We start from the raw sequence: 26,856 nt of genomic DNA on the forward strand, positions 1-26,856 counted from the left end.
AGAGCATGCACGTGTGTGCATACGTATCATCTTACTATGTAAACCCCTTTGTTATTTCCACCTTAGCTATTTGTGATGTTATCTCAGAGGACTAGAGAAACAAAGCGTCCACTTTTCTTACATCTCTCTTTTAACAACTCCTTTACTCACCAATTCAGCCTTTCCAACGGACAGTCAGTAAAATTTCTGCAGCTTTATGAATGCTTTGATTATCAGCAAGAGAAACAGCCACTAGAGTCACAAGCAGCAGAGGAATTCAACAAAGGTGCAGGACATGCACTTACTTTTTAAACCTATTTTTAAAACCTTGGCTTTTTTTTCAAGATAACATCTCTTTATCAGCTTTTGTAAGTGTTCTGAAGCATATATTCTATTGTGTTCAATGGTAAGATGCATTCTAGGGCAAACGGAGTTGGCCTTGGGCAAGACAATTTCTGCTTCACTTCCCACATTTACAAAACAAGGATAATATTCGCCTATTTCACAAGAGCACATGAAGATTCAAGAGGACTATCAGACTACAGATCATTCTCATAGAATTAATGTTTTTATTATTTTTTAAACATTAATGTCAGCAGTCTGGAGAACTACAGGTTTTTAGGAATAAAAATAAAACACTAATCACTTCAATTTCTTTTTCTAGTTAAAACACAGCAAGTACTGCCATCTAGTTTGAACTACAAACAACTGATAATGTTTCTATCCAACCACATTTTCTTTGTAACTTCAATGAATAGAATGTAGAGAAACAGCTTGAAATTTTCTGAAACCCCACCACGTGGCCCACGTGAGCAGAATATCCCTCTTCAAGGTTCACAAGACACTTTGGAAATGCAAGCACTTTTACATAACTAAGCACCTATTAATTTGGTTGCTGCATACACCCACACTCCCAGGATGCAAGAAGTGATCCTCTATTGCAGAACAGTGCTAAAGCACATAACTGAAAGTTTTTGGAAAGGGAATATAAAAACAAATTGCTTATCTACACTAAGTAAATGCAATTATAAAGAAGATTTATGCTTTAGTAGGCAGAGAATTGTTTAAAAAGAAAACCACCAAAAAAACCAAGACCAAACACCCACAAACAAAAAGAAGTAAAAAAAACCCACTCCTTGTCAGCCTCCTGCAGCATCTTACACTTCATTTGAAAGGAGTGGGGACGTTACTCAGTGCCTTCACCACTTTGACAAAAAAAACCAGTCAAGATAATTCAGGGGGATCATGAGATCCATGAACATCCAACCTGATCACCAGTAAACTCAGGTACCCTCAGCACCCCCAGAAAGCAGCTTGAAATTTATCAGCTCCAAGCTGACAACAGGGAAACCAGTGTTTTGCAGGTGGCTGTAGAACCAACAGCAACACCAAGCACATGAGGCAAGAACGCGATTCTGCAGCAAATGATACCTCTACAGAGGTACCACATTCAGGTTTGTGACTATAAAGTGCAGTAAAGAAGCTTTGGGAGTTAAGGTCTGGCATTAGCTGTGTACCTTTTTGGCTGAGTTCCAGGAGCCAGAATGGCAAGTACATCACCCAGACAGGTTCTGTGACATTCTGTATTTATACTGACACAGACCATCACAACATCAGGCCCTTCTTCATCACATGTGCCAGCAGTGTATGCCATTAGCTTTAAATTCTCTTTATATACCTGTTTGTTCCTGTAGCACACTTTTCCAAGAGCTCAAGACACTTCCAAGACCTCTCTTTTTGGTGGGTTTTTTGGTTTTTTTTGGGGGGGGGGGGGGGGGGGATGGGACACAGGGACGACACATGGATGGACACAAGACTTCTTTAAGTGCTACTATCCACCAAAAGAGGGTCAAAGGTCAACCTTGCAGAATTGTTAGCTTTACCTCCTCCTGTACTGAGGAGTAGCAGTAAATGACCAAGAGCTTCTAACAATTTACCTGTTTGGCATCACAAGTTCTGTGGCTGCTTTATGACACTTATTATATACTTCAAAAGGACAATGGTGAAAAATTTCCAGCTTGGAGGAAGAACACCAACTCATCACAAACTTTGGCATCTTCTCTGCCACCTCCCTCCTGGTTTTTCCTTGCTTCAAATAGGAAAAATAAAAAACCTGCTTGAGAATTGTGTTCTTGTTGGAGACTGTACCTTCTCACAAAGGAAAGAGGATACTCATTTCTAGAAACAGATGACACATCCAATCATAAACTCACATTCATCTGACAAGAGGATACAGGAAAGTGTGCTGATGGGAGAACTACTTGAAAGAGAGACAAACTACCATAAAAAGTATCCTGGAGTCATCAAGGCACAACCACCTAGGAGCAAACCTGCACTTTACAATCAGACATCCCCCACATGGCTGTTAACAGCCCAGACACATTAACTAGGAGCACCTGGGTAATAGCCAAAATAAAACACATCCAGATCTGCACCTACACTAAGATCTATGCTTTAGATCCTTCTCACTCCTAGACTGCAGCAGCTAAGTATCTGTGCGGCACTTGGGAGCTTAAAGAGTACTTCTGGTTTCTAAAAAGCAGATTTTCTGATACGCAGAACTACAACCCTTTACTCAGCCTTTCCGAGCTGGTTTAACACCTTCTTCAAAGCTCCCTTGCAATTAGGTTTCTTGTTAAAAGAGAAATAATATTACTCGAAACCCAAATCCCATGTGATTGTGCCCCAGAGGCAATACTTGTAGAACGATGGAGGTCAGCAGCGCTACTGCAAATGCTTCCTGTAATTTCAGAGTAGCATAGGAGAAAACGGATGGGTGAAATTATACAGCAGCTGCCAAAGGAGCAGAGGGAGAGAAACGAGGTACGTATCTCCTCTCGGCACCCCTCCCCCAAAAGCCTTCAAACTCTTCATAAAGCAAATTCCGCGCAGCATTTAGATGTTTCCTCCTCCACCGGGAGCACTTGTAAAATCAAACACTGCCGCGCAAGAGGGAGAAGCGGCAACTGTTTTTCGGTTGATGGAGCAACCGCAACGGTAAGTTTTTTCACCGGAGAGACTTCATGGAACTGTTTCCCTGCTCGCTAAGACCGCAGACAACTCTCCCCTTAACCCCTCGCCGCTATTTTCGGTACCACTCCTGCCCCGGCCCCGCTCTGCCAGGGCGCTGCGGGAGGATTCCCGCTCCTAACCCAGGCGAGGCAGGTAGCCCCGGGCGCCGCCGCGGAGCCGGGCTGTACCTTTAAGGGGCCCGTCGCGGCGGGTGCGCGGCTGCATTCCTGCTTCGGAGCGGCGGCTGTCCCGACACGCCGGGCACGGCAGCCTCCGAGGCAACCTGCGCGCCCGCCCCGGCCCGGCCCGCCGCTCGCACCGCGGGAACAAAGCCCGCGCCCGCCGTCGCCAAACTTCCGCGGGGGCCAGCGGCCGCGTGGGCGGCGAGGACCCTCCGCTGCCGCCCGTCCAGCGCAGCGCCGTCCCGGTACCCGCGCCCCGGCCTGCCGGGGCACCTGGCTGGCTCCGGCCCGCCGCGCCGGGGCACGGAGAAGGCGAGAGCCCCGCGTCCCGGCGCCGGACGGGGCACGGATCTTTGTCCCGCGGCGGGACAGAGCAGGGCTCCCCGTCTGGCGGGCGCGGGCAGGTGAGCGGCGCGGCGGGGCAGGGCTCCCCGCCGCCGAGCCCGGGACGGCGGCCGGGCCCCCCGCGCCGCCGCGGGGCAGAGGGCGCCGCGGCAGCCGCTTACCTCTGGCTCGGAGCAGCGCTCCCAGAAGCAGCAGCAGGAGCTGCGGAGGCGCGGGCAAGGGGCAGCCCCCGCCGCGCCGCCTCATGTTGGCAGCGCCCCGCGCCCGGGCCGCCTGCAGCGACGTCCCGGGCTCCTCCTGCGCGCAGCACCCCGGACCAGCCACCGCTCGCTGCCTCCACAACCGCGGCAGCTCCGGGGCTGGGGGCTCGCTCCCCGCTCCGCCCGGCCCAGGCCCGGCCCCGGAGGAGGAGCCCCGCCGGGGGCAGCCCCCGCCCCGCTCCCCCCAGCGCCCAGGCACTTCGCAAACTTTCGTCGCGGCAGAGGCGGTACCGCGGCTCTGCGGCGAGACCCCCACACAAACACCCACCCACCCACCCCCCTCCCCATCCCCTGGGGCCGCCGCCCGGCTCCGCCGCGACACCCTCGGGTTCGCCCCGCGGCCCCTCTCCGCCCTTGCCGCGGGTGCGGCTCCCTCCCTGCGGGCGGAGAAGCCTTTCCTGAAGCGGCCCCTGTGCTCGGGGCTCCCACTGTCCCAACTCCCGCAGCGTCGCCAAGGAGCATCGCTCCGGGCTCTCGGCTGCCCGGTATCCTCCGGTGGCTGAGCGGTTCCCCCGTGCGTTGCGACCGCTTCCCGGCTGCCTATTCGCATGGCAAATGGCCGAGCCCCTTCTCCCTGTCCCCACTCCCGTTTGCCGAGCACCCTTCAGACACAGAAAGCCTCTAAGCACCCCATTCCCGAGCTCTTTGCCCGGCGTACACGTTGCCATCTAAGAAAAAGGTCTGATTTTTACCTCTGTTGATGACAAGCGTTCTGCTAGTTGGCATTTTCCTCGTAGCTGCAGTGTCCGGAGGCAGCTGACTACGTATGAATCTCAGATACCCTAAAAATCAGCAAAGGAGTAGAAATCAACACTTGGATGATTGTCTTAAGTGCCTTCTGGTCTCTGTGCTGCAGCCGAGCCTTTGCAGGACATCATCCTTAAAGCCAGTTTTACTATCCTCTGTGGCATGATTTGACATTTTAATACAGAGGGTTGGCAATTCAAGAAACTGTTGTTAATAATTAATCTCAGTTGGTTTCAAAGTATTAACTGGAATGGAATGCTGATTCAGACAGTCCAAAGCCTGGACCACAGGGAAAGATGGGAATTCTGTCAAATTGACACCAAAGGGCCAGTGATAGGAATAGTCTTATTTACAGCCTCACACAGATGAATCCAGAGGAAGCTGCAATTAATCCTCTCCTTTAAAGAATCACAAGAGCGAGTAAACAGCACAGCATGTGATCGAGACAATTCTGCTGCTCCTACTAATTAAGTGTAAAACAGTGAAGACAAGGGATATTAGTAAAAACGTCAACAGAAAATTAAAGCAGGGACTGAGGCTTGGCAAATTGAGCTCAACATAAAGAAAAAATAAATTAATCCACCACGGAGCTTCACTGAGGAGACCTCCCAAGAGCAGGAATACCACGAGAGAAATGGTAAACAGCAAACCATGCATAAATTTACACTATATGGCCCCCAAAATGTAAAAAATGCAGACTTTTTGCTTCATATTCAGAACCACCCCTTCAAGATAGGAATAGATCTACTTTGCACAGCATGGGCACAATAGAATGTAAATTATGGCATTGATTTTTACATATTTGATGAGCAAAGCGTACAAAGTTATGGAAAAGTAACAACAAACACAGGTGGAGAGATTAAAAAACCTCTTTATGCCAATACTGACTTGAAGCAGTGACAAAATGAGGCATGGAAAGAACATGCAATTATTATGAAAAAAAAGTGTAAAGAATTGTTGTAAAAAATAAAATCCAAGATCCCAGGGTTTAAGCTGATTGAAGTGGAAGAGTTTGGAGCCATGAGTTGAAGTTAAGGGAAAGAAAACATGAATGTCACCCTGACTGGGGGCTGGCTGACTGGCTAGCTTGGAAACCTTTACTGCCTGCCCCTAAAATACAGGGCAACATAACCAAAACTCATCTACGTTTATATTCTCTGCTCAGGCTAGATCCTCAGGGAGTATAAATCAGAGGAGCCCTGCTGACTTCAGGCTCACAGGAGCTCATAAGAAGTTGAGATGCCGAAGTACTGAACGTGATAAAGCACAGACACAGGGCCCAGAACTTCCTGATAATTATATACTTAGGTCATGGAACAGTCTTCCAACAGTTGAGATGAGTATTTTACTGTGTTTAAAACAAAAGCCTCTTGAAAAATATTGTCCTGAACACAAATAAATTCACTCGTTAGCTCTTCAGTCCTCCTCTCCCCAGGGAACAAATGTTTTTACCCACTTGTGTTTGTTAAAATGTGTTTACTAGTCCTCTGCATCTTGTGCTGTATTCTGGCAAATCACTTTCCTCCCCAAGCTCAACTTCCCTATAATTATATCTCTGTCCTATAAATCATTTTGAAATCCCCTGGTGAAATGTTAGAGGAGCACATAGCATGGTCTTTCACAACAATTTCCTAAATAGGTTGCAGTTGAGCAGACAGAAATTTATACTAGAAACCTCTCAGTTACTTACCTGTTGATATAATACTATGAATACAGCCCTGATTCCATCAGGGATCTTTGGGGAATAATTGTAAAGTAGATTTATGCAGTGTAAAAAGGGTATTTTTGATGAAAGAAAACTAGAAAGGTTGCTAAATGATGCTGGTAAAATTGAACCATATGCTTAGAACTTGCCTCTTTCAGACCAAATAATGTTAAAATAGACTATGTTAAGTATCAACCCATACAGTAGGTAGCTTTTATGGCTCTAAGGGAAGAATGTTATTAACTTGCAGTATAACAAGTATATCACTGATAAGTGATACATAACACAAGTATTGTAAGAAAGATGAGAAAATATAATTAGCAGTAAACTTAATGTGACAAAATGCTTCATAAAGAAAACACACCAGGCATTATAAAGGGAGCAGAGAGAAGATTATGATCAGGGGAATTGTTTTGGGACATAATTCTCCCTCCTCTGCTCCAAATAGATGCATTAGAGAAATAAACCAATCCAATGACAGGAAATAACTGCTATGAAATAATATTAAAAGTTAGCATCATTTTCAGAGTGATGTTAAATAGCAGTCCTGTGTCAGGAAAAAACAGAACCCAGGACATGGTACCAGGAAGGTACTAAGGAAGAAAGAGCCAGAACAAGGTAGGATTACTAGTGAAAATACACTTTATTTTAAACCCACAAAGGCATTAAGGGATTAAAAAGAAAACAAACAAACAGAAAGATAATTATGGACACTTTGGTCTTCCCTGTCAAAGTATTCTTAATGCATTCAGAAGGACCCTTCCTTGGGAAGGTGATTTTCCACACCTCAACTTTCCTAGAAGTGAATGACACATCAGATAGCTTAATTGCTATACACAGGGAGGCTTGGAGCAATCATGTGTTAAATATTTGAGATGGAATAAATTAGCTCAATAGAACAAAGAAAGCATATAGAAAATGAACAAAATGCATTTTTTGAAGCAATGTTAGGCTTGCTGGGTAAACAAAAGGCAAGGGACATGATACACCTTGCATGGCTTTTGGCACTGTCACACAGGACCCTTCCATAGATCAGCTTTTTAAATGTAACTAGTGGAAGGTTGTGGAGGTTCAGCCCCAAGCAGCAGCCAAGCACCACACACTGCTCACTCACTCCAGAGGAGAAACAGGTAAAACCTCCGTTGATTGGGATAAGGACAGTTCATTGACCATGAAAAAGGAACAATAACAGCCCACAGCAAATTTCACTTACACCCTGGTAATATAGAGTACCTTACTGACCCAAGGATAACAGAGAGCACAGGACAAAGACCAACCTGATACCCTAACTACACTCAGCCTGCCCTAGAAGCACCCAAAAACACTACTCCCCCTCCAGCCCCTTTTATGGGTGAGTGATGTCAGGTGGTGTGGGAACAGCCTGGGCTAAGTCAGCTCCCCTGGGCTAACTCAGCTCACCTGGGCCAGCTGCTTGGAGAGCCTGGCCACAACCAGGACAAAGGTGTAGAGGTATCTGATAGAAGAAAAACATAGTGGTCATTAGTGGTTATTCCTCAAAATGCAAAGGCATCTCAGAAAGACACTTTTCAGGGTCTGTTCTATGCTTTTTTTTGTTTGGTATGGCCACTGACAACTTAGATGATGCAATGTTTATGCTTGTAAAATCTGTGCTAGAAAGCTGGTAACTTCAAAACAATAGTAAAGGCTGCAAACCGACACCCTAAATGCTATTGACAAATTGGAGAGGTTGTCCAAAAACCACCAAGGAAAAAAACAGTAATGAGAAATATAAAATATTATTCTTAGGAAACACACATCAATAAACAATGTGAATTCCTGACTAGACAGAAATACAGCAAAACCAGATCTTACGGCTATATGGATAACCATCAACATAAATCAACAGTACAGTGCCACTGCCAAAAAAGGCATTTAATTCTATAATGCACCAACAGGTGTGTCATATACAAGAGAATTTGTTTGATTTCTTAACTTAGCATGGTACTGAAGCCCCAAGTGGTATGCTGCCTCTGGTCCTTGCTGATCACCTTAGAAATATAAACAGAGCTGAAGAGAAACAAGAAAACAGCAACAAGAAGTAGTAGATTAGTAAACAAACCCTTTGAGAAAAAGCTGAGGGAATTAGATTTGCCTAGTCAAGAAAATAAAAGCTTCAATTGAGATGCAGCTTTCCAATACATACAAGCTCATTAGAGGCTTGTTGATCAGCTTTTCTCTATGTCTCCAGCAGAAAGACATGAAAGAGTCAACTTGATTTGTGACAAGTAATGCTTAAAAGATTTTGCTGATCAGCACTTCAACTAAGGGTTTTTCAACACTGGAGCAGACTGTCTAGGGGGACTATGGAATCTCTTCCACTGGAATGCTTTAAAGAACATTTTGATAAGCATGCTGGTGCTAGCCTTGATATATTTAGACTTGACGCAGTGCAAGGCTGGACTAGGTGATCTTTCAGGACCCCTCTCAAACCAAAGTTGCCACAACGGATATAATTCAAATAGCTTCTAACTGGAAAGATCAGTACTAACTTGGCATTCGGGTTGGTCAAATTCTGTATTATTACTGAGCTCCACTAACTACACAGAAAAACCAGGAAAACAGCAAGTTGTTTCCAACAGAGCTCTGGGTTCAAGATAAAGTCAGGGTTTCCACGCTAACAGACTATGGATTTTCCAATGGCCTTTCCATTTCTATCATTATTCCACTGCTACAACATCCACAGCAGTTCCCTCTTCAGTACCACCAGTGAACCGCAGCAGCAGCTTGGAATGCCAGGTAAGTTATGAGATTTTACCCATATATAGCAAGATTATACAAGTCATACAGTCGTGCCTCCAAATTCACTGTTGGACATGTAAAAACCCAGTTTAATTTTCCAAAGAGCTGAGGGACCTACAGCTTTCTCAGCTGGTGACCTAGTTTGTAAATTATGGTCTCTGTGTTAAATACATTAAATAAAATTTTAGCATTGATTTATATTTTATGCTATCACTTTTTCCCTTGTTGCCTTCCCTGAAGTTTTGTAAGCAGTGGCACTGCTACTGTATACCCAGATATGCTCATAGATGTCATAAACATTCAAGTTCTGTCAGTATTCTTCCTTACAGTGTTTCTCGAGTTACTGCCCACTTAATCTTAAGAAAAGAGAAATCCATGTGCCAGCTTCTTCAGTGTTACCACAACTGTTTTAATTTACAAGAAAATGAAATTCAGTATAACAAGTCAGAGCTTAAGTGTTACTTCATCTTCTCCACCTTTCATTTATCTGCTGCCTCCTATGCATTCCAATTGCATATTTATTTTGGGAAACTGTCATAATCTCATGTACCATAGTTAATTCTGTGGTCCATGAATGTGGCATAGAAGAGAAAAGCTAAAGATTATAGTAAAAGGCTATATTCAGAAGCTGAGGTATGAAGAATCCTGCAAAAGGCCCTTTGTAATTTAATGACCAAACTGCAGATTCATCTGGCACCCCTCTCTGTGTGTGTGTGTGTAAGGTGGGACTGAAGCCAACCTGCCAGGCTGTTCAATCTTCCACTCTGGGGGAAAAAACCCCCAAAACTCTAAGTAAATTGACTTTCAACTTAAGAGAGGAAAAAATCCCAAACCCAAACCTTCCTTCATGTTTTCTTTAAGATGGTAGCTCTTCCTGGGTGTCTTGCAAGCTGGTTCTGCTCCTTCATTTGCCAGTTCCTTTACATCCTCAATGTAAAAATAATGCAAATACACCCCCTTCTATTCCTGATGAGACTCCTTCCTGCAGTGAAATGGCAGTTACCCAGGCCTTGCACAATGTCTGCATTGCAAAGATAGCCTGTGGCCTACCCTTAGGAAGAGCACAGTTTAATATCTTGACTCTGGCACAGAAAAAAAGAAGAGAAAAGAGGAAGAGCATAAAAGGAAAAAGTTCTTTTAAAAGCAAGCAGTAGGAGAATTCAGTTTGAAGACAGAAGCCTAGCCACCTTTATTCTCCAAAGACATTCAAATGGTTAAGTAGCAAGTTGGGCTCCTAAATTCATTTTTGATGGCACAAAAAAGCATTTTCCAAATAATTGAAGACCTGTGTCTGTCTGACTTCAAGCTATTGATGTAGTTTGTCATCAGTAGTCTCTGTATTCAGATAAAAAGTTTGTGGTATAGATCAATCACACAGAAAGAAAGGTGACCTTATGTCTGAGTATCTGGAATATCTCTGATGGGCTGAGTTTTCCTTTTGTAAAAAAGAACAATACATTAATTTGGCCTCTAAGAGAAACAAATAGTCATGGGAATAGATGTGAAAGGCATAAACATCTCTTTCCCTCAGCTCACAAACCTTTCTTGTTTGCAGAAGCCCTGCCACTATGGAGATGAGTGATGTGTAAAAATGTAGACAGACAGATAAAGAGTGTTTTCTTTCTGGAAGATGATTCAGTTCTAATACTTTACTGGCATGATGGGTTAGGCAAGTACTGCCAGCATGCACGAGATACAACCCTTAGTCTTTCTGATAAGAGATACTGCATGTCAACCATCTGCCTTCCTATCAGGTGGCTGAATCAGAAACGCCTCTTAACACCTCTCCTCTCTCATCTTAGCTCTTGATAAATGTGAACGAGGGAACAAATTAATTGCTTCTTACCATCACTGGGTTCTGAATAAAGGCACAGGTGGGAGCAAGATCCAGAGTTGCACACACCTTCTGCATGAGCCTGAGATCAGCCACCCACATGTACACACAACCTCCCTCCTAGCCACATATACTTGTGTCCATGTCATCACAATTTTAGGATTTTAGGATACTTAAGCAAATTAACAGAATATTAGCACTCTGAGAGTTCAAGGTAATGTGGCTTTGTGTATTGCATTTCCATTTCCTCTTCATTCTAAGTCAGCAGAGTTGATGCAAACTTTATCAGTGACTTCAGCAAGCATAAAGCCATGCTTTTAATCACAGCAAAAACTTTGTCACAGACACTGCAGGTTTATGTTTCACATCACTTACAGCACATGGAAATGGGCCCTAATCACTGAGTTTGAGAGAAACTTTGATCCGCATTTAAACTTTAAGCGTTCAAGGAGCAATTCTCACTCAGACCATGTAAAGTTTAACAGACAAAGAGTTGGAACCTTAAGGACATGTTGTTACTAACATGTTATTACCAATTTCAAATGTAGAACAGTCAATATATTTTGCAGTGTTTTAGAAACTGGCATGGTTAAGTTAAACAAACAAACAAATACATTCCTCAGATAAACCTCATTAATGTCTTCATTTGCTAATATGTTCTGGAAAATGCTCTTTGTTACTTCTGTTCTGTTTAAAATTTATTGCCATGATAGTCATTTATTTTTTCATTCTCCCATGGCTTATCTTCTCTCTCAGTAAGTGATTTGCACGCTATGTTTTCCATCTCCCAGCTACTACTCCTCAAGTTCTCTTCCTAAGTACTCTCTAACCATTATATCATTTTCTGGTCTCTATCTTCTCTTCCCGGGACTCCACAAAGATATTGAGTATTATGTAGCAGAAAGGAAACAACGTTCATTGCTTTGTCCTCTTACGTTACAGAGTGACTGACTGGGATACCAATGTGTGCTTTCACTGAACAAAAAAACAAATACAGACTTCAGCTCTTGCATAGCTGTAGGGTTCCACAGTGCTCTCTCACAACAGACCTAGTAAATACTCAGGCTCTCTTGTATTTAGCAGAACTAAGAAGAATTTTGCAAGAATTCCATAATTTTAATTAAGTTATGATCTTCTCTTTTTATTTTTTTAACTTGCTTCCCTGTAGATGCTATCAGATGAAATACTTTCAGAGTATTTTGAGCATGCTAAATCTCTGTACTACACACAGAAATTTATATACCTTTCCTATAAGAGCTGGCCAGTGCAGCCATCAGCATTCACTTCAGCCCACGAAGCAATAGCTCACTCACAGGCAGATTTGCCTACTTCCTTTCACACACAGAGAACCATTTACTTATAATAATTTTCTCACACAGACACCTGGTCTAATAGATAACACAGTCTGGCAGCTTAAGTTTGCAAGGAACATTCGATGAGTAGGAATGAAGAATGAAAACTACAGGCCTTCTTGGGTTACCCCCCAGGATGAGCTAAGACTTGGCTGTCAGAAACGCTTCCCATGCCAGAATTTCATAGTGATATTTATTTTTACCAGGCATTTTAGACTTTTTTGTTTGGCACAAGAGATCCTGCAAACACTGCCAGAAATGGCTGTTTTTCTTCTCTGCATCATTAGTGGGGCAGCATTCCAGCAGAAAAGGGTCACTTGCTTGGTCCTTAAGTACTTTTAAAGATGTTGTCCTTTCCTTCCTGACGAGATAAAGGGAATGAAAACTGAAGGAGAGTCTTTCAACAGTTTACATGTTACAAAAAAGCCAACTTTGGTTGCTAATGCGAAGCTCAAAACTAGCCAGAATTTGGACTGTGCATTTAATACATGCCAGGAATCTATCATATGACTTACAGCCACCCTTGATTTTAAAATGAAAATATGACCTCTGTAAGCCACAGAACTTGTACTAAAATTCCCTCTTCGCATTAGCAGATCACCCAGAATTCAGAAGTACTCCTATAACTGAGAAGCAGAAGAATGTTTCAAGGTTTGTTTTCCCTAAAGACTTTAACTAGGAATTTGATTAGACTGAAATCCTCAGATGAACATAAAGTTCTTCAATATAGACAGGCCTCAAAATGGCATGAGATCCTTGCTTAGTTTCTTTCAGAGCAATCCAGATTAAAATGAAGCTAGTAAATAAAAATAAATTATGATGGCATAATGTTCACAGCACAGTTTTCTGCATGTTTATGACATCTTACTAGTTCAGTATATTCTTAAGACTTCCAGGTACAATTATAAGTGTCAAAATTAAGCCCTTTAATGGTACAAATGCTGGCTACGTAAGGGAGCTGCTGCTGTCATGCCCTATTACTGACTGGAAAACACATGGTTGTTTCTAGACTTCATTTTGTTAGGAGTTAGGAGTGAGATGTTCCCCAGGTGTTCCCTAGGGCTCGGTGTTGGGTCCAGTCCTGTTTAATAACTTTATTGACGACCTTGATGAGGGAATAGCATCCACCCTCAGCAAGTACCCGATGATACAAAGCTGGGAGGAGTGGCTGACACACAGGAACACTGCGCTGCCATCCAGAGAGACCTGGACAGGCTGGAGAGCTGGGCAGGGAGAAACCAGATGAGGTTCAACAAAAGCAAATGTAGAGTCTTGCACCTGGGAAGGAATAACCGTCTGTATCAGTACAGGCTGGGGGATGACCTGCTGGAGAAGAGCTCTGTGGAGAAGGACCTGGGGGTCCCGGTTGATGACAGGTTGACCATGAGCCAGCACTGTGCCCTGGTGGCTAAGAGAGCCAATGGGATCCTGGGGTGCATCCGAAGTGTAGCCAGCAGGTCAAAGGAGGTGATCCTCCCCCTCTACTCTGCCCTGGTCAGGCCCCACCTGGAGTATTGTGTCCACTTCTGGGCTCCTGGTATAAAAAGGACAGGGATCTCCTGGAGAGAGTCCAGAGAAGGGCTACGAAGATGATTAAGGGCCTGGAGCATCTCCCCTATGAGGAAAGGTTGAGTAAGTTGGGACTGTTCAGCCTTGAGAAGACTAAGGGGGGTCTAATTAAAGTTTATAATTATCTGAAGCAGGGGATGCAGGGGCAATCAGCCAGCCCCTTTTCAGTGGTCTGTGGGGATAGGACAAGGGGCAATGGCTGCAAGTTGGAACATAGGAAATTCTGCACCAACATGCGGAAGAACTTTTTCCCAGTGAGGGTGACAGAGCCCTGGGACAGGCTGCCCAGGGAGGTGGTGGAGTCCTGTCTGGACACCTATCTGAGTGATATGTCCTAGGGAGCTGCTTTGGCAGGGGAGTTGGACCCAATGATCTCTCGAGGTCCCTTCCAACCCCTGCAATTCTATGATTCTATGTTGGGAGTGAGAAACTTTGCACATCTTATTTCTCTCAAGTCTGTTGATCTTAAAGGACAACACATGTCCTATCTGAATAGGTTTTGCCTGAAGAGGTAAATTAGTATTGATACTGTGTTAGGAGAGGAAAATTACTGGTTTTCTTGGGTGAAATCACTGTGCTGCATGTGAACCAGATAAACAGTTCATTACGCTTGCAAAGGCTCGACTAGGATAAGCACTAGAAGTACCGGACCTGTCTCTGTACATGGCTCCTGAGCAATCAACAATATGGAAATACAGATAATTTTCATCACATAATTTCATTGTGATTTTGGCTGACCTTTTTATTTTATATAATCTCATTTTTAGGGCATGTGTTTAAAGACTTTGGTCATAATTCATAAAAATAACTACTAAATCAGAAAATCAAGGGGAGGTTTTTATGTGTTTGCAACTGACTCAGAAATGAATCATCCAGCTTCAGTGACATGGATTTTTCAAACGTCTTGAGTAACAGAATCCTAATGTCACTTACAAAATTTCCAATAATTTACATAAATAATAGCATTTTGAAATTAATTCTCCATTTCTTCAGATCTCTCCTCAAATCTTATCTCTGCTATAGTGCTCAAAATAATAGATTATCAATAGAGAATGGCAGTTGTTTGTTTTAACTCCATTTTTTTCTCCTGTCAGTGCAGTTTGTTTATCAGGTGTCTTAAAATACACATTTTGTTATCACACCTGCAACTTTGTTAATTCTCCTTAATAAGAAGCCTCAAAAAATACAAAGCACTACCGAACTTCAGAAAGTTCTCTCCCACAAGAGAAGCTTTTAGGTAACTGTTTTAAAACAGGACAATGCTTTGGAAACTCAAAGGATGAACAAGAAAGGCTAGACAGTTTCCTAGTGTTTCTGTGAAACTGGCTTACTTTAATTTCATAGAAGTCAGATGAAACAGGACTGAAGACTGCCCACAGTCCAGTTCTACATACATGGTAGCTGTAATACTCAAAGCAGTAGTATTTCCAGTTCTCACCTAAAGAAAAAAAAAACAGAAACATTGAGTTTTCTCCAATATGTCTAAGCTTTATTGTAATTACTTTACCAATAATCATTAAAATTCTAAGCAAACAGAGTATTTCATTCTAAGGAAAAGTAATAGAACCCAGACAAAGTGACTCAGTCTGTTTAAAACAAGGCATTTCCTATGGAATTTGTTGCTTGATATCTAGTCCTGTTTATTATTCTATATAATACTCTCTCTGAAAGAGGAGCTGTTTCTCAGGAGAACTTTGGCTAATAAAAGGGAAATAGTTCAGCTCAGCATTGATAGTATCATTTAAGAAGATGAACATAAAACCAGCAAAGAGAGCTAAGCAATTAACATTGTGGGGATGAAGTATGTGGGAATGGAGGAAAATGGAAACCCAATTTAAGCTAAATTGCTAAGATGTGCTTATAAAATTGACAGAGAAAGGAGTTTTTCAGCCCATGCATCATAACATAATAAAAAAAAAATTTCTCTCATGACATAATTTAAATTATACCACTGAGATTTTCAAACTTGTGGTCACATGGACTCATGTAAGTAAATTAGCCCAATTTACCCAGAGGTATGATTTGTGAAAGACTACTTAAACCACACTTTAAAGTGAATTAAGCTAAATCAAATCAAGGTCACTTTAACTCTGAAAGAGGACATGCACAAAATGTATGAATGTAGTCCAACTGATCCTTCTGGAAAGACTGATTTGGGTTCCTAAATAGAGAAAAGTTAGCAATTTTAGTTAAGAGGTGCAAGCATTACCATGATTCCCAGGGAAGATGGAGACCCTAGAACTGTACTCCATAGGCTTGCCCTAAAGTGCGATCTGTGCCTCTGATAATCCACCAAGGGGTTGTGATGGAGAAAAATGCATTTTTTAACCATCATTGTTCCAGCTGGGTCCACAAGAATATGTAGCCCCTGATTTGCTTCCCTTGGGGCAGCTATTAAACTTGCAGATGTTTTCCAGTGACCTCGAAAAGCCTTCTCAGTTTATTAAAACACAGTTCTAAAATCAATACAGGAAAACAAAGTTAATGTCTATGGCCAGGCTGGAAGCATTACTCCTTTTTCAGGTCATGAGTGTGAGAGAACAGGTGAGTGCTTCAGCTGATCTGTTATATCACCTAATCCCGGCTCTGGCAAGCCCAGAGAGAAACAATAGTAAACAGGGAAGTCTATAAATGGCTCCAGAAATGACATCTTGTTTTTATATAGTTTTCTTTGAGTCGTTAACAGTCAGGCGCCACTACTACTGAAACTTATCATTATTATAACCACAAATGGGCTCAGTGTCCAAAAGGATTCCCTTAGCTGGTTTAAAGCAAATAATAAAGTCCAACACATAGAGACCAAGCAGTAACAAGAAAAAAAGATCCCAGAGAGAATTAAAAAATAGAAATGTTAGAAAGTATATTTAAAACTGGACTTTAAAGGCCTCTTGTAAATGAGTGATTCAGATATTGATCAAGGATAAATGATGGTTTACATAAAAGGTTTAAATTACAAAAATGAAGCAGTGCACAATACATGGAGAGCTCCTGCCAGCTCAGCTGACCAGCAACGTGAGAGAGGAAGGTTTTCAGATTTGGCTTTTGCACACCGGGGAAACTGGCTGATGACAAAGGATCGCTTATGAAAATAGAGACCTTGACACTAGTTTTAAAAGTGCTGTAACTGTGCTCTTAAACCTCATGATCAAGGGGGTCTATCAAATTCCTTTTCTCCTGTCCAACAGTGGTGTAGAACCAGATACCTCACTGAAAAGTGCCAGAAACCCTAAAGTGAGCAGTTATGGAACAGACATCATGTTAGGAAAATTTTTTTCCAAAACTCCATTTGTCAGATAATTGGCTGCACTGGAAGTAGGATAGTTCATATTCCTACAGATGTGCTTCCCCACGCCACCCCCCACCCCCCCCCCCCGCTTCCATACATAACAACATAATCCTGTTTTCTCACTTTGCTTGGAAATATATACCTCCTTTCTAAATTCTGCTGAATTCCTGGCATCAAAAATATCTTACGTCGATGTAGTCTACAATCTAACTGCATCTATTATAAAAAACATTTCCCATCTTTAAATTTATAGCTTATAACCAAATGCACAAACCACAAAACTGAACATCTATATCATTTTTAGATGATGTAATTTTATATGTTATGCCTGTTCTTTTTAAGAAAATCTCTGAATTTTCTGAACATTCTACACACTGGACTATACCCTTGTCTACTTCTTATTCTTTCTGCCCATCTTTGGAATATTTATATCTAAGCTGTATCTTTTTAAAGACAGAACAAGTCAAAGACAGGGGAGTGCTCCAGGTAATTTGGGGGAGGGGGGTATAAATAGGTAAGTCATAACATCATCTTCACCCTTTTTAATAGTGGCTGTCCTTTGAGCATAGGTTAAAGTTGAGTTGCCAACAGTCACGCTTTATTCCTGATGGGGAATAAAGGCAGGTTATGTGCACGCACAAGTGGGTTTTTAAATTACTGTTCTTTTGCATTTGTCTGCAAAAACATGGACAACATTTCCAGGTTTTTTTGGTTTTTACATCCTGGGGGGTTTTGAATGGTGATACAAGAAACTGCACAGTTATCTGGGAATTTTAGCTCCATCAGGTTCTGGGGAATAGGAGCCCAGCAGGGTTGCTTCCAGCCTTGCAAAGAGCTTTTCTTCTCACACATCCTTGGGACAAAGGCCATCCCCACACAAGCTCCCAGCCAAGAACAGGAGGGGCTGTATGGCTCAGGACTTTCCATGTGGATGAAGGGCAACTCCTGATGGTCCCCACATATCCCTCTCCAGAGCAAAAAAACTGGCAGAAGAGTGGTATGGACACAGCTGTGAAGGACCTCTTTGGTCACACTGCTCATCCCCTGCTCCCTGGGACAGGGGTGCTGTATGGTACCCTTCATTAACTTATTACCATTCACCTTGCAATTAGGGCCTTTTCCCCGCAGCTGTAATCGTCAGCCCCTGGCATTAGGCATCTTCTGTCTTCCAACGTAACTGTAACCAGAAGGGCTTTACGCCTGGCTCCTCAGCTCGACTGGGCCTTCTCCCTCCGAGGCGTCCCTTGGCCCAGGTGCACGCTGCCTCGCTGCCCCGTCCCTCGCAGTCACACTGCCATGGTGCCCACAGCGCCTTCCTCAAGGCCGGGCCGCAATGTCACCGCGCTCCTCCTTCCCACGAGGTCACTCATGACCTCACTGCCTTTCCCGCAGACCCCGACCTGTGCATGCCGCCCAGGCTGATGGGCGGGCGGCCGCCGTGTCCCCGGTCGGGGGTGGCGGGGCGGGACGGGGCCTGAGGCCGGGCGGTTTTAGGCGCGGAACGCCGGCGACGTGGAGTCGTGTTCCCAGACGGGGCGAGGGGCCGAACAGCGCCGGGCTCAAGCGCTGAAAGCGTCGGGCGCCTTGGAAACGGCCGGAAGCCGGGAGGGAGCGGTGGAGGCGGGAGGATGCTGAGCCCGGAGCGGCTCTCGTTGCCGGGGCCCGAGTACCTGGGTGAGGAGTGGAGCGGTGTGGCTGCGCCCTGAGGTCTCTGGCCTCTTTGTGTGAAGAGGCCCGGCCTGCTTAAGGCTTGGTGGGACCGGGGGGGGGAGGTCGGCGCGGCCCGGTCCGGCCTTCCTGGGTACACCGGTGAGAGGCCTCAGGCCCGCGGCACGCCCCTTGGCTGGGCTGAGGCGGGTGGGAGCGACTTCGTGTCCACCTTCTCGGCAGTGGAGGGGGTAACACCGGGGGGTTATAGGTCCGTCTCGTGAGATGCCGCTTCTCCGGGCGCTCTCCTGAAGCAAGAGGCGGCGGGACCCTCTTGGGCGCAGGGAGCTCCCCTCCGGGGTCCTTAGGTGTGGTCTCCGCTCGGGCAGCGCCGGCCTGAGGAAGTGAGCTACGGCCGCCTCCTCTCCCGTCTCCCTGGCTCTCTGTGCGCAGAGACAAGCTAGGTCTGGCTGTCAGTGGCAGTCAATCACCTCATTTAGCCCAATACCAACCTGGGCTGCACACACACCTATGGGCAATCTTATTTTATGCTTGTTTGGAAGGGATGGTGTTGGGAGATGGTTGGAATGTCAGCTTTTCTTCTAAAATAAGACGATGTTGGCAAGCTTTCCCACATGAAATTGAAGTCTTTTCACTTCTAAAGCAGTTGCTCCCTTACAGCTCCCTTTTAAGCTGGTTCTAGCAGTTTGTGTTGCTGCTTGGTGTTTCAGGAAACTATGTAGCAAAGTGATTCAGTGTTAATGTGCCAAATAAAAATAATTAGGACAGAATAAAGTCAATATGACTTCATTTAGTTGCTGAAGAAGAGATGAATTCCAAGTAGTGGCAATTGGAATGTGTTTGAGCCTCTTCAGGCTCTTATTTTCTAGGCCCAAGGGCCTGTTTGGTAACAGGTATACATAACTTACCATGGCCTTCTTGTACAAGAAAAGGTCAGAAATGGCATGGATTGTTTTGTGTTACTACTTTTGCTATGATTTTGCTGTCTCTGGTAGGTCAAAATGGAACAAGACTAGTGAAACACTCTTGGCTCCCAGAAACAGAAAACCTGCCTCTCAGGGGGGAGACTAAAAGAGCTTAGTTTGTTTAGCCTAGCAATAGTGTCGATGAGGAGGGTTCTGACTGTTCTTTCAAAGCACCTCTTAGCACTAAAGAGAGATGAAGTATTAAGGCAAAGAAATACTCTAATTAATCTTAGAGTAGAATTTCTTTGTGCTGGTGCTGCCAGGCTGCTGGTAGGTACTTTGTGCATGCCTACGTGACTGCAGTGCTATTCTGTGTTCAGGAAACTCAAGGCACGAATAAGAGATTGTTTAGTGCTCTGTTGCCTGTGATTCTGGGGAGACTCACTTTGCTGAAGCTCTTCTTGTAGAATTCAATTCTGGAGTTAGTTCAGGTACTTGAGAACAGGAGTGTGCCATGTAGATACACCCTTTGGTTTTGTACTACTCTGTCACACTACGTCAGCATTTTCAGCCTACGCTTTGTAACAGAGACTTGTAACTTATAGAGTTGCTCTGGGCTGAAACTTGCAAAATTTCTTTTTTTTTTAATTTTTTTAATAAGCCAAGTTGGTTTTAAATTCATTTATTTGTTTTTAGTGAAGTAGACCCTTAACTTGTGTGAAATTTGTCAGTAAGGATTGAGTCACTCAATCTGGCGAAGCAAACTAAAACCCCTTACAGTTGAACAATAAACCAGTTTTCTGTTTCACACGTGAAATTGGGAAATAAGACTAAGAGGTGTGCAAGGTTCTTAGGTGCAAGCAGCTTTATTGACCTACTTAGTGAGCCTCCTTTTGTCTCTGTTCTGCCTGTTGATCTAAGATTCCCTTTTGATTTTGTAAAACCTTCTAACTTATTTTCACATCGGGGTCAGAAAAAGACATGCCTGAGCATGTCACATTGAGCAGGAACTTGTGTAAGAGCCTGTGCTGTTAATCACTGAGTATATCCTCCTGTTAAGGCTGCAGCATCTGTTGTCTGTTGGGGGGGGGAAAGGTGTCTGCTACATGATGGTATTGCTAACAGCTGTAAACGTTGCTAGTAACAATGCTTTTGTTTTTGTGAGACTTTGTTACTTACCAAACTGCTAACAGATCCTGCGGAATGGATTGTGTATTAGCAGTAGGAAAGTAGTTAAACAAACAAACAAACAAAACCTGATCTCTCCTCTCTCAAAACAAACACGCCTCCCTACCCGCTTGCATAAGATGCTTTTATGTTTACTACATTGACCTGGTGTTCTGCAACTACCATTCTTTGGATTTGTTCTATTGCCTGCCTTAGAGTCTGTGCTAATATAGTTGCCTGGTGTGCGGTTGTAAGCAATTGTGATGAGTTTCACATACTGTAATTTCAGTCTGAAGTTGTGTTGCCCCAGGCTGTCCTGTAAAGTGTTCTGGAGTCTCCCAGATCAGATGGCATTGGCTTTCCTGACCTGGGCAATCTTCACTTACCCTCTTTTTCAGTATCAAAATGAAGGCAACAAATAAAATGAGTGGCCAAAATAACATTACGGGCTACCTGCTGCATTAAATATTTAGGGGGTTTTTTTCCTATTTGAGATGATTCCTCCATGTCCAGTTTGGATGGTAGGAGGGAAATAAAAACAGTTGTGAATTCAAATAGAAGTGAACAGGGAAAAAATTAAGTATTCACCTAAGATGAAAAAAAATAATCACAAAGCTTTGGTACAGTAGAGTTCCTGGAAAATAAAAATCAGGGCAACATATCTGATGTCCTGATGGTTGTGAGATAGTAGGCATAAGAACGGAGGTGGTGGATACTCAGTGAATGGGGAAGGAGATGCAGCCTGCAGTTGACAGAAAGGCTACAGGGAAGATGTTGTAACAAGCAGGACACTTTAAACAGTGTTTTCATTGAATAAACAGCAATTAATGTTTGGGATAGTGACGAAAATGTGTTTCTCATTTGATGGATGAAACAAGCTACAGTAGGCAAAATGAGGCCTATTTGAGACACTTTTCCATGCCTTCCTCATTATGGTTTAATAACTGGTGATTGCTTGGTTATTTATGGCAGGCAGTGAAGCGTTTAGTGTATTGTGCTGCTCATGCAGCTGTCTTCTGAAGCTTCGAATTGTATCCCTCCCTGCCCTTCGCTGTTACGGAGAAAAAGCAGTAGATTATTGTAAATTTCTGACCTTATTTTTGTCTGGATTCTCCTCCCCTTTGTTCCCCAACTCGAGGATGTGCTTTCTTTTCTTCCTTTGCCAATGTAAGACATGTAAGGACACGAATACTCTGTTAGGGAAGTGTCTTATCAGTAAAACGTGGGACTATTGGGTGCCAGAAACATGGTCATGTTTCCTCTTCTCTCTATTAAGAAGTCTCAGGCTTCATGGTTAGAAAGAACATTCACTGGATTGGTGCTTTCAGCAGGGAACCTCCGTTGTGTAGAGACTTTGAAAATACTGAGGGTTTACTCTTCTGAACAGTCCTAAGAAATACTGAGTTGGATAGTTCAAGTGCAATGATTTCCTTGAACAGCATAATCAATGTATAGGTTATGTTGTTATCCAGACAGCTGTCTTCTCTCAGTCTAGATATTTGATGAGCATCTGTGAGGCACTCTGGTTGAAAAAGCTTGTGCTGTAAAAAGATAATGCCTCTTTGGTTTTTCTTCTCTTGAAAAACCTTTATTTCTTTCTCTGTTGTACAGATAGGCAGCTGTAATGTAGCAGATGAATGATCACCCCATTGATGTATAAGAGTTTGCTTATAGACCTGTTAGATGTGTTTGAATATTCTTAGGCTCAGTCTAGTACTTTCTCCAAAAGATGGAGGTGTCATCCCCAGACATGCTCTTGCACGACGACACTTCCACCTTAACCTGAAAGGTAACAGGTGAAATCTGATCCTGATCTAGGTAGATTTCCAGAACTGGAGAGCACACAGACCTCCTTTTGAGCATGAAGAGGCAGGGAACTATTAGGCTGCTTAATGCTCCTTAAAACAACTTCCATAATGTTAATTCACTGCATAAATTGTTTGGTTTGTTGGGCTAAAAACCCAATAGCTCAACAGTTTTGCATTGCTGAGGTGATTTCTAGAGTCTCTGTGGCATCTTGCAGGAAGGGGTCTGCTGGGGGGGCTTGTACAATTAAGTCAGCCTGTGTGGAGCCTCAGGAATGCAAACTGGAAGAGTACAGTGTTATGGTTTGTAATGGATATGCTGATTAATTGTTTGAAACAAATTTTCAGTTACAGTCAAGATAAAGTTATAAACTGAAACATTTCTTAAATTTTTGTATTGAAAATGGTTTTGAAACTGTAAACATGATGAAATAGGCTACAGTTGTGCTGTGTGGGCACTTAGCATGTGTCCCTGAGTAACAGCGCATGTCTCCCATCGTAGTGTTATCTCTGATATGACAAGGTCTGCTTGTAGTTCATTGTGTTCTGTCCTTCAAAAAACCCTTATTTTGAGGGTTAATAAGCAATTACGCTGTGAAGCTGTGCAAAGCTGGAAGGGACTGCAGCTGTCCAGTCATTTAGCCTTTAGGTTGATTATTTTGTTTATATACTTCTCGTGCTTAGGCTTCCTTAGCAATCTTTGAAGAGATTAAATTCATAATGATATCTGAAAAGATTAAAAAGAGCATCCAGCAAGACCATTAATGCTGGAAAAACTTCCAGAGTTGACATGATTTTGTTCTTACGGTTTCTATCCTTACTAATTCCCTCTTGCATTGTTACTGTTTTGGTAATATTTGTGTGAAACTGATTTTGTGTTACTATAGATGTGCCTATCCAATGTGCATAATGCAGCAATGTCCTTAGTTAAGCTCCAATTTAGAACAAATACTGAAAGGGTATTTAGCTGCTGTGCCATACACTCTTAGAGATTAAAAATGCCAGAAATATTCCAAATACATGAAAGCTTATTATGCTCTTGAACTTCAGTTAAATGAAATTAATCATGATGTTAATTGCATCAAATAGTGTGTTTTTTCAGCACTTCAGTTGAGGAGGCGGCGGCAAATAATTAGGAGAAGTTGGTCTTATTATCCAGGAGTTCCCACTCCTGATTTTTCAACATACTCAGTTATTCCAGGAACGAACCAGCCATTAACACAAAATAAGAGTCCTCTTATGTGCATATAGTGCAAATTATTTTGGTAGACAGCTGCTGTTCCAGAAGTAGTCATATCTCGTGAAGAGTTGCACAGTGATGTAGTTACCTGATACAATAATGATTGGATAAATACTTACTGCTGCTGTAGGGCGCTGTTCCCTTGCTTCTTTAAACAAGGTATGACTTGATACCAATTTATTCCAGTTATGCTTGCTCCTCACCTTGTTTGGTGCACTTCATTTTCCTTTTGCAGTGTCTGCTGATATGGTTATTGCATTCTCTGACCATCCCATGTTTGCATTCCCTTCAAATATGTCGTTCAGCATCCTTTCTTGCTAAGCATGCTGATGTGCTGATCTTCAGGTTTTCTTCTCTGTCTTTAGAAAAGGCAGACTTGTTGGAAAGAGAACCTTCTTATCAGTGTGACATTAGGGAGATGGGTGTAAGTTGTGAAACTGGAAAAAGAATATTCAGAAAAGTTATGGTTAATGTGATTGTGCTGCACTGAAGTGGGTGTCATGTGACTGACACAGCCTGTGCTGTGGTGCTTCAAAGGTCTTAATGCTTTTCATTCCTGAGTGCTTCTGATGATAGTCAATATTGCATATATGTAATATTTTCAAAGTTGACATGTGATTTCTTCCTCTGAATTTTTGGCTTTGAGAATTTGCATTACGTTTTCCTTTTCCTTCATTTTTTCAATGCTTGGTTTTACAGTCTTTTGTAGTCAAATCTATGAATTACCAGGCTTATTGTTCTCATAAGAAGATTGAGAAAAGTAATTCAGTGCCTTGTAAAAGGACTATTTTTGCTATACCAGATAATTCTGCATGTGTGTATATGGCTCAGTGGAATTAGTTGTGATTGTCTAAATGGAATTAGTTGTGATTGTCTAATCTCTTGTGGTGAAGTCAGTAGAGATTGCAGGTTGACTGTGGGTGCAGTTCTTATTTTGCCTTTTTCATACACATACTTACAGATTTATGTGACCTGGTCTGGCTCTGCTTAAATTGAACAACCGCTGTTTAAGCCTGAACTTGGTTCTGAGCCAAAAGTGCATTGATTCCAAAATTTGCTTTGAATCCTGGGCATGTGAGCGATAGTGGGGTGCGAGCTTGTGAATGTGGTGGTGGTACCATCAGAGGCGGTTCTCCTGAGTGCTGCTGTAGCCAGTGTTGAGTGAGCTGTACTGCTATTGATAGGACGGAGGTTCTAAGTGTAACATCATTGTTAGTGCTTTAGTGATAAGAATTAAGGAACTCTTTGTGAAGGTATCTACTTAACATCACGGGATTCCTCTCTGAAATTAACATTGTCAGATCATTCAATGAAAGCAGCCTGGTAACAAAGCTTGCCTGACAGTAGAGAGTAGCTCCTACCAGATGACTGTGGCAGGCAGTTACTTAATGTTTAGGGAAGAATTTAGCAGATGTGCGTTGTATGAATCATTAACTTGGAAGGTTTTGAACAAGTAGGGAGGAGAGTCTTTGTTGCAGTAAGCCATAAACAAATGCTGAGGATGATAACCTGTCGTAATACCACCTGCATGGAAGCTGCAGTATACTGGAATTCCAATCAGGAGGAAAATTAATAGAGACAGTAAGCTGGAAAAGCACAATTGCACGAGCATTTAGGCTTTATGTTCTGAATTGGACTTGCTGCCTTATTGCAAGGTGAACATCAAAAATACCAATGCACCATTTACAGCTGTGCCAGATGATCCTTGAGGCCCTCTCCACTCTGTTATTCTATGGTTATCTCCCTCAATTTTCAGAGAGATTAAATCCATTAAAAACATACAAGTCATCACACTTATTTTGTATAGGACACCATGGATTTTTAACTGTGCTTGCATAAATAGTTAACATTCCAGTATGGTTCCAGTGCTTGTTACGGAAAATACCATTTGTGTCAATTGTGGAGCTGCGATTTTGCTATAACCAGACTCCTGGCATTTTCTTTGGCCTTTCTGGCCTGCTAGAACCTGCCTGCAACTTAAATTGTCTTCGGTGACTTTTCTGCGTAGGGTATAACTGGTTGGGTTATAAAACATACTAGTTGTACTGTTCCATGGAACTGGGCAGCCAGTGAACAGGAAGCTAGAGCTGGAATTTGGTTTGGCAATGTGCTACCTGGAAAAGAGCATAGCAGCAGGAGAGCCAAAGAAAGAGACTTCTCAAGGAGATTTTAAGTGCTATTATTTTCTTTCAGCTTCTGCACTCACCAATTTCTTCCCTCCCCCGCATCTTTACCTATTTTCTGGGAAGTAGAGAGGTTCTTTGCCAGGATCCTTAGGCTATGCAACAAAAAGCTTAATGGAAGTATCCAGTTACCAGCAACTGTATTCAGCAGTGGTCCGTATATATTTTCTGTCACACTTAAAAATGTATATGATGTTTGAATTTCAGTGTTGAAAGTTAACTTGTTCTCCAGGAGCAGATTCAAAAGTATTTGTTACAGAGGTCAGCCCTGCTGTGGAACTGTGCTTGCCTATTCCCATAGGCTTGTAGGGGAGAGGCGAATGACTCTGAAGAGGCAAAATAACAAAAGTGTGTTTCATTGATGGGGGCTGCTCTGTGACAGGAGGAGCGTAAACTTCCCTGCAAAGCTTTGAGAACGGTTTTGCAATTGAGCAGAAGGCTGAGATGAGTGGAAGCCTGTCTGCTTGTACCGTTTCCTGGCTTCATCTGGTACCGCTGACAGCTCAAGAGGGGCCTGGGAAGATGATTTCTGAGTGCAAGCCGGGCTGCATAATGAAGAGGGAGGAAGGATGGGCTGAAGTGAAGTTACCCTGTTGCTGTTATCTTGAGCCTGTGACTGAGCTGCACGACTCATTCCTCCCTCGGGGGACACAGGTGCGCAGAGCTATTTTTCTTTAATCACTCACATAAATTAAATTTATTCCTTTGCATTAAAATAATTAAATAAAACTACGCCCTGTATCTTTTAGTGCCAGATAATATCTTTGAACCTTTGGCTCACCATTTTGCTATCAGCTGCAAGGTATTTTCCAGGGTGTGCTTAACCAATTTTACCATTGTCCTGAAAAGTGTTCTAG

At 43.1% G+C, this 26,856-nt stretch overlaps 2 protein-coding genes across 2 annotated transcripts in view; one reads left to right on the top strand and one right to left on the bottom strand.

The window, feature by feature from the left end:
- Window positions 1-3,764, bottom strand: part of LRP4 (LDL receptor related protein 4) — a gene marked incomplete at both ends in the record, with an annotated part of 77,341 nt that extends 73,577 nt beyond the window's left edge. The window contains one exon of the mRNA XM_084262750.1: window positions 3,680-3,764. Coding sequence (XP_084118876.1) covers window positions 3,680-3,764 — 85 coding nt within the window. The remainder of the gene's footprint in view (window positions 1-3,679) is intronic.
- Window positions 3,765-18,659: 14,895 nt separating this feature from the next.
- Window positions 18,660-26,856, top strand: part of CSTPP1 (centriolar satellite-associated tubulin polyglutamylase complex regulator 1) — a gene marked incomplete at its 5' end in the record, with an annotated part of 78,113 nt that continues 69,916 nt past the window's right edge. The window contains one exon of the mRNA XM_084263906.1: window positions 18,660-18,705. Within this exon, the coding sequence (XP_084120032.1) occupies window positions 18,660-18,705 (46 nt within the window). The remainder of the gene's footprint in view (window positions 18,706-26,856) is intronic.

This window comes from Gallinula chloropus (genome assembly GCF_964237585.1).
Source record: "Gallinula chloropus genome assembly, chromosome: 4".
In the NCBI taxonomy this organism is placed as follows: Eukaryota; Metazoa; Chordata; class Aves; order Gruiformes; family Rallidae; genus Gallinula; species Gallinula chloropus.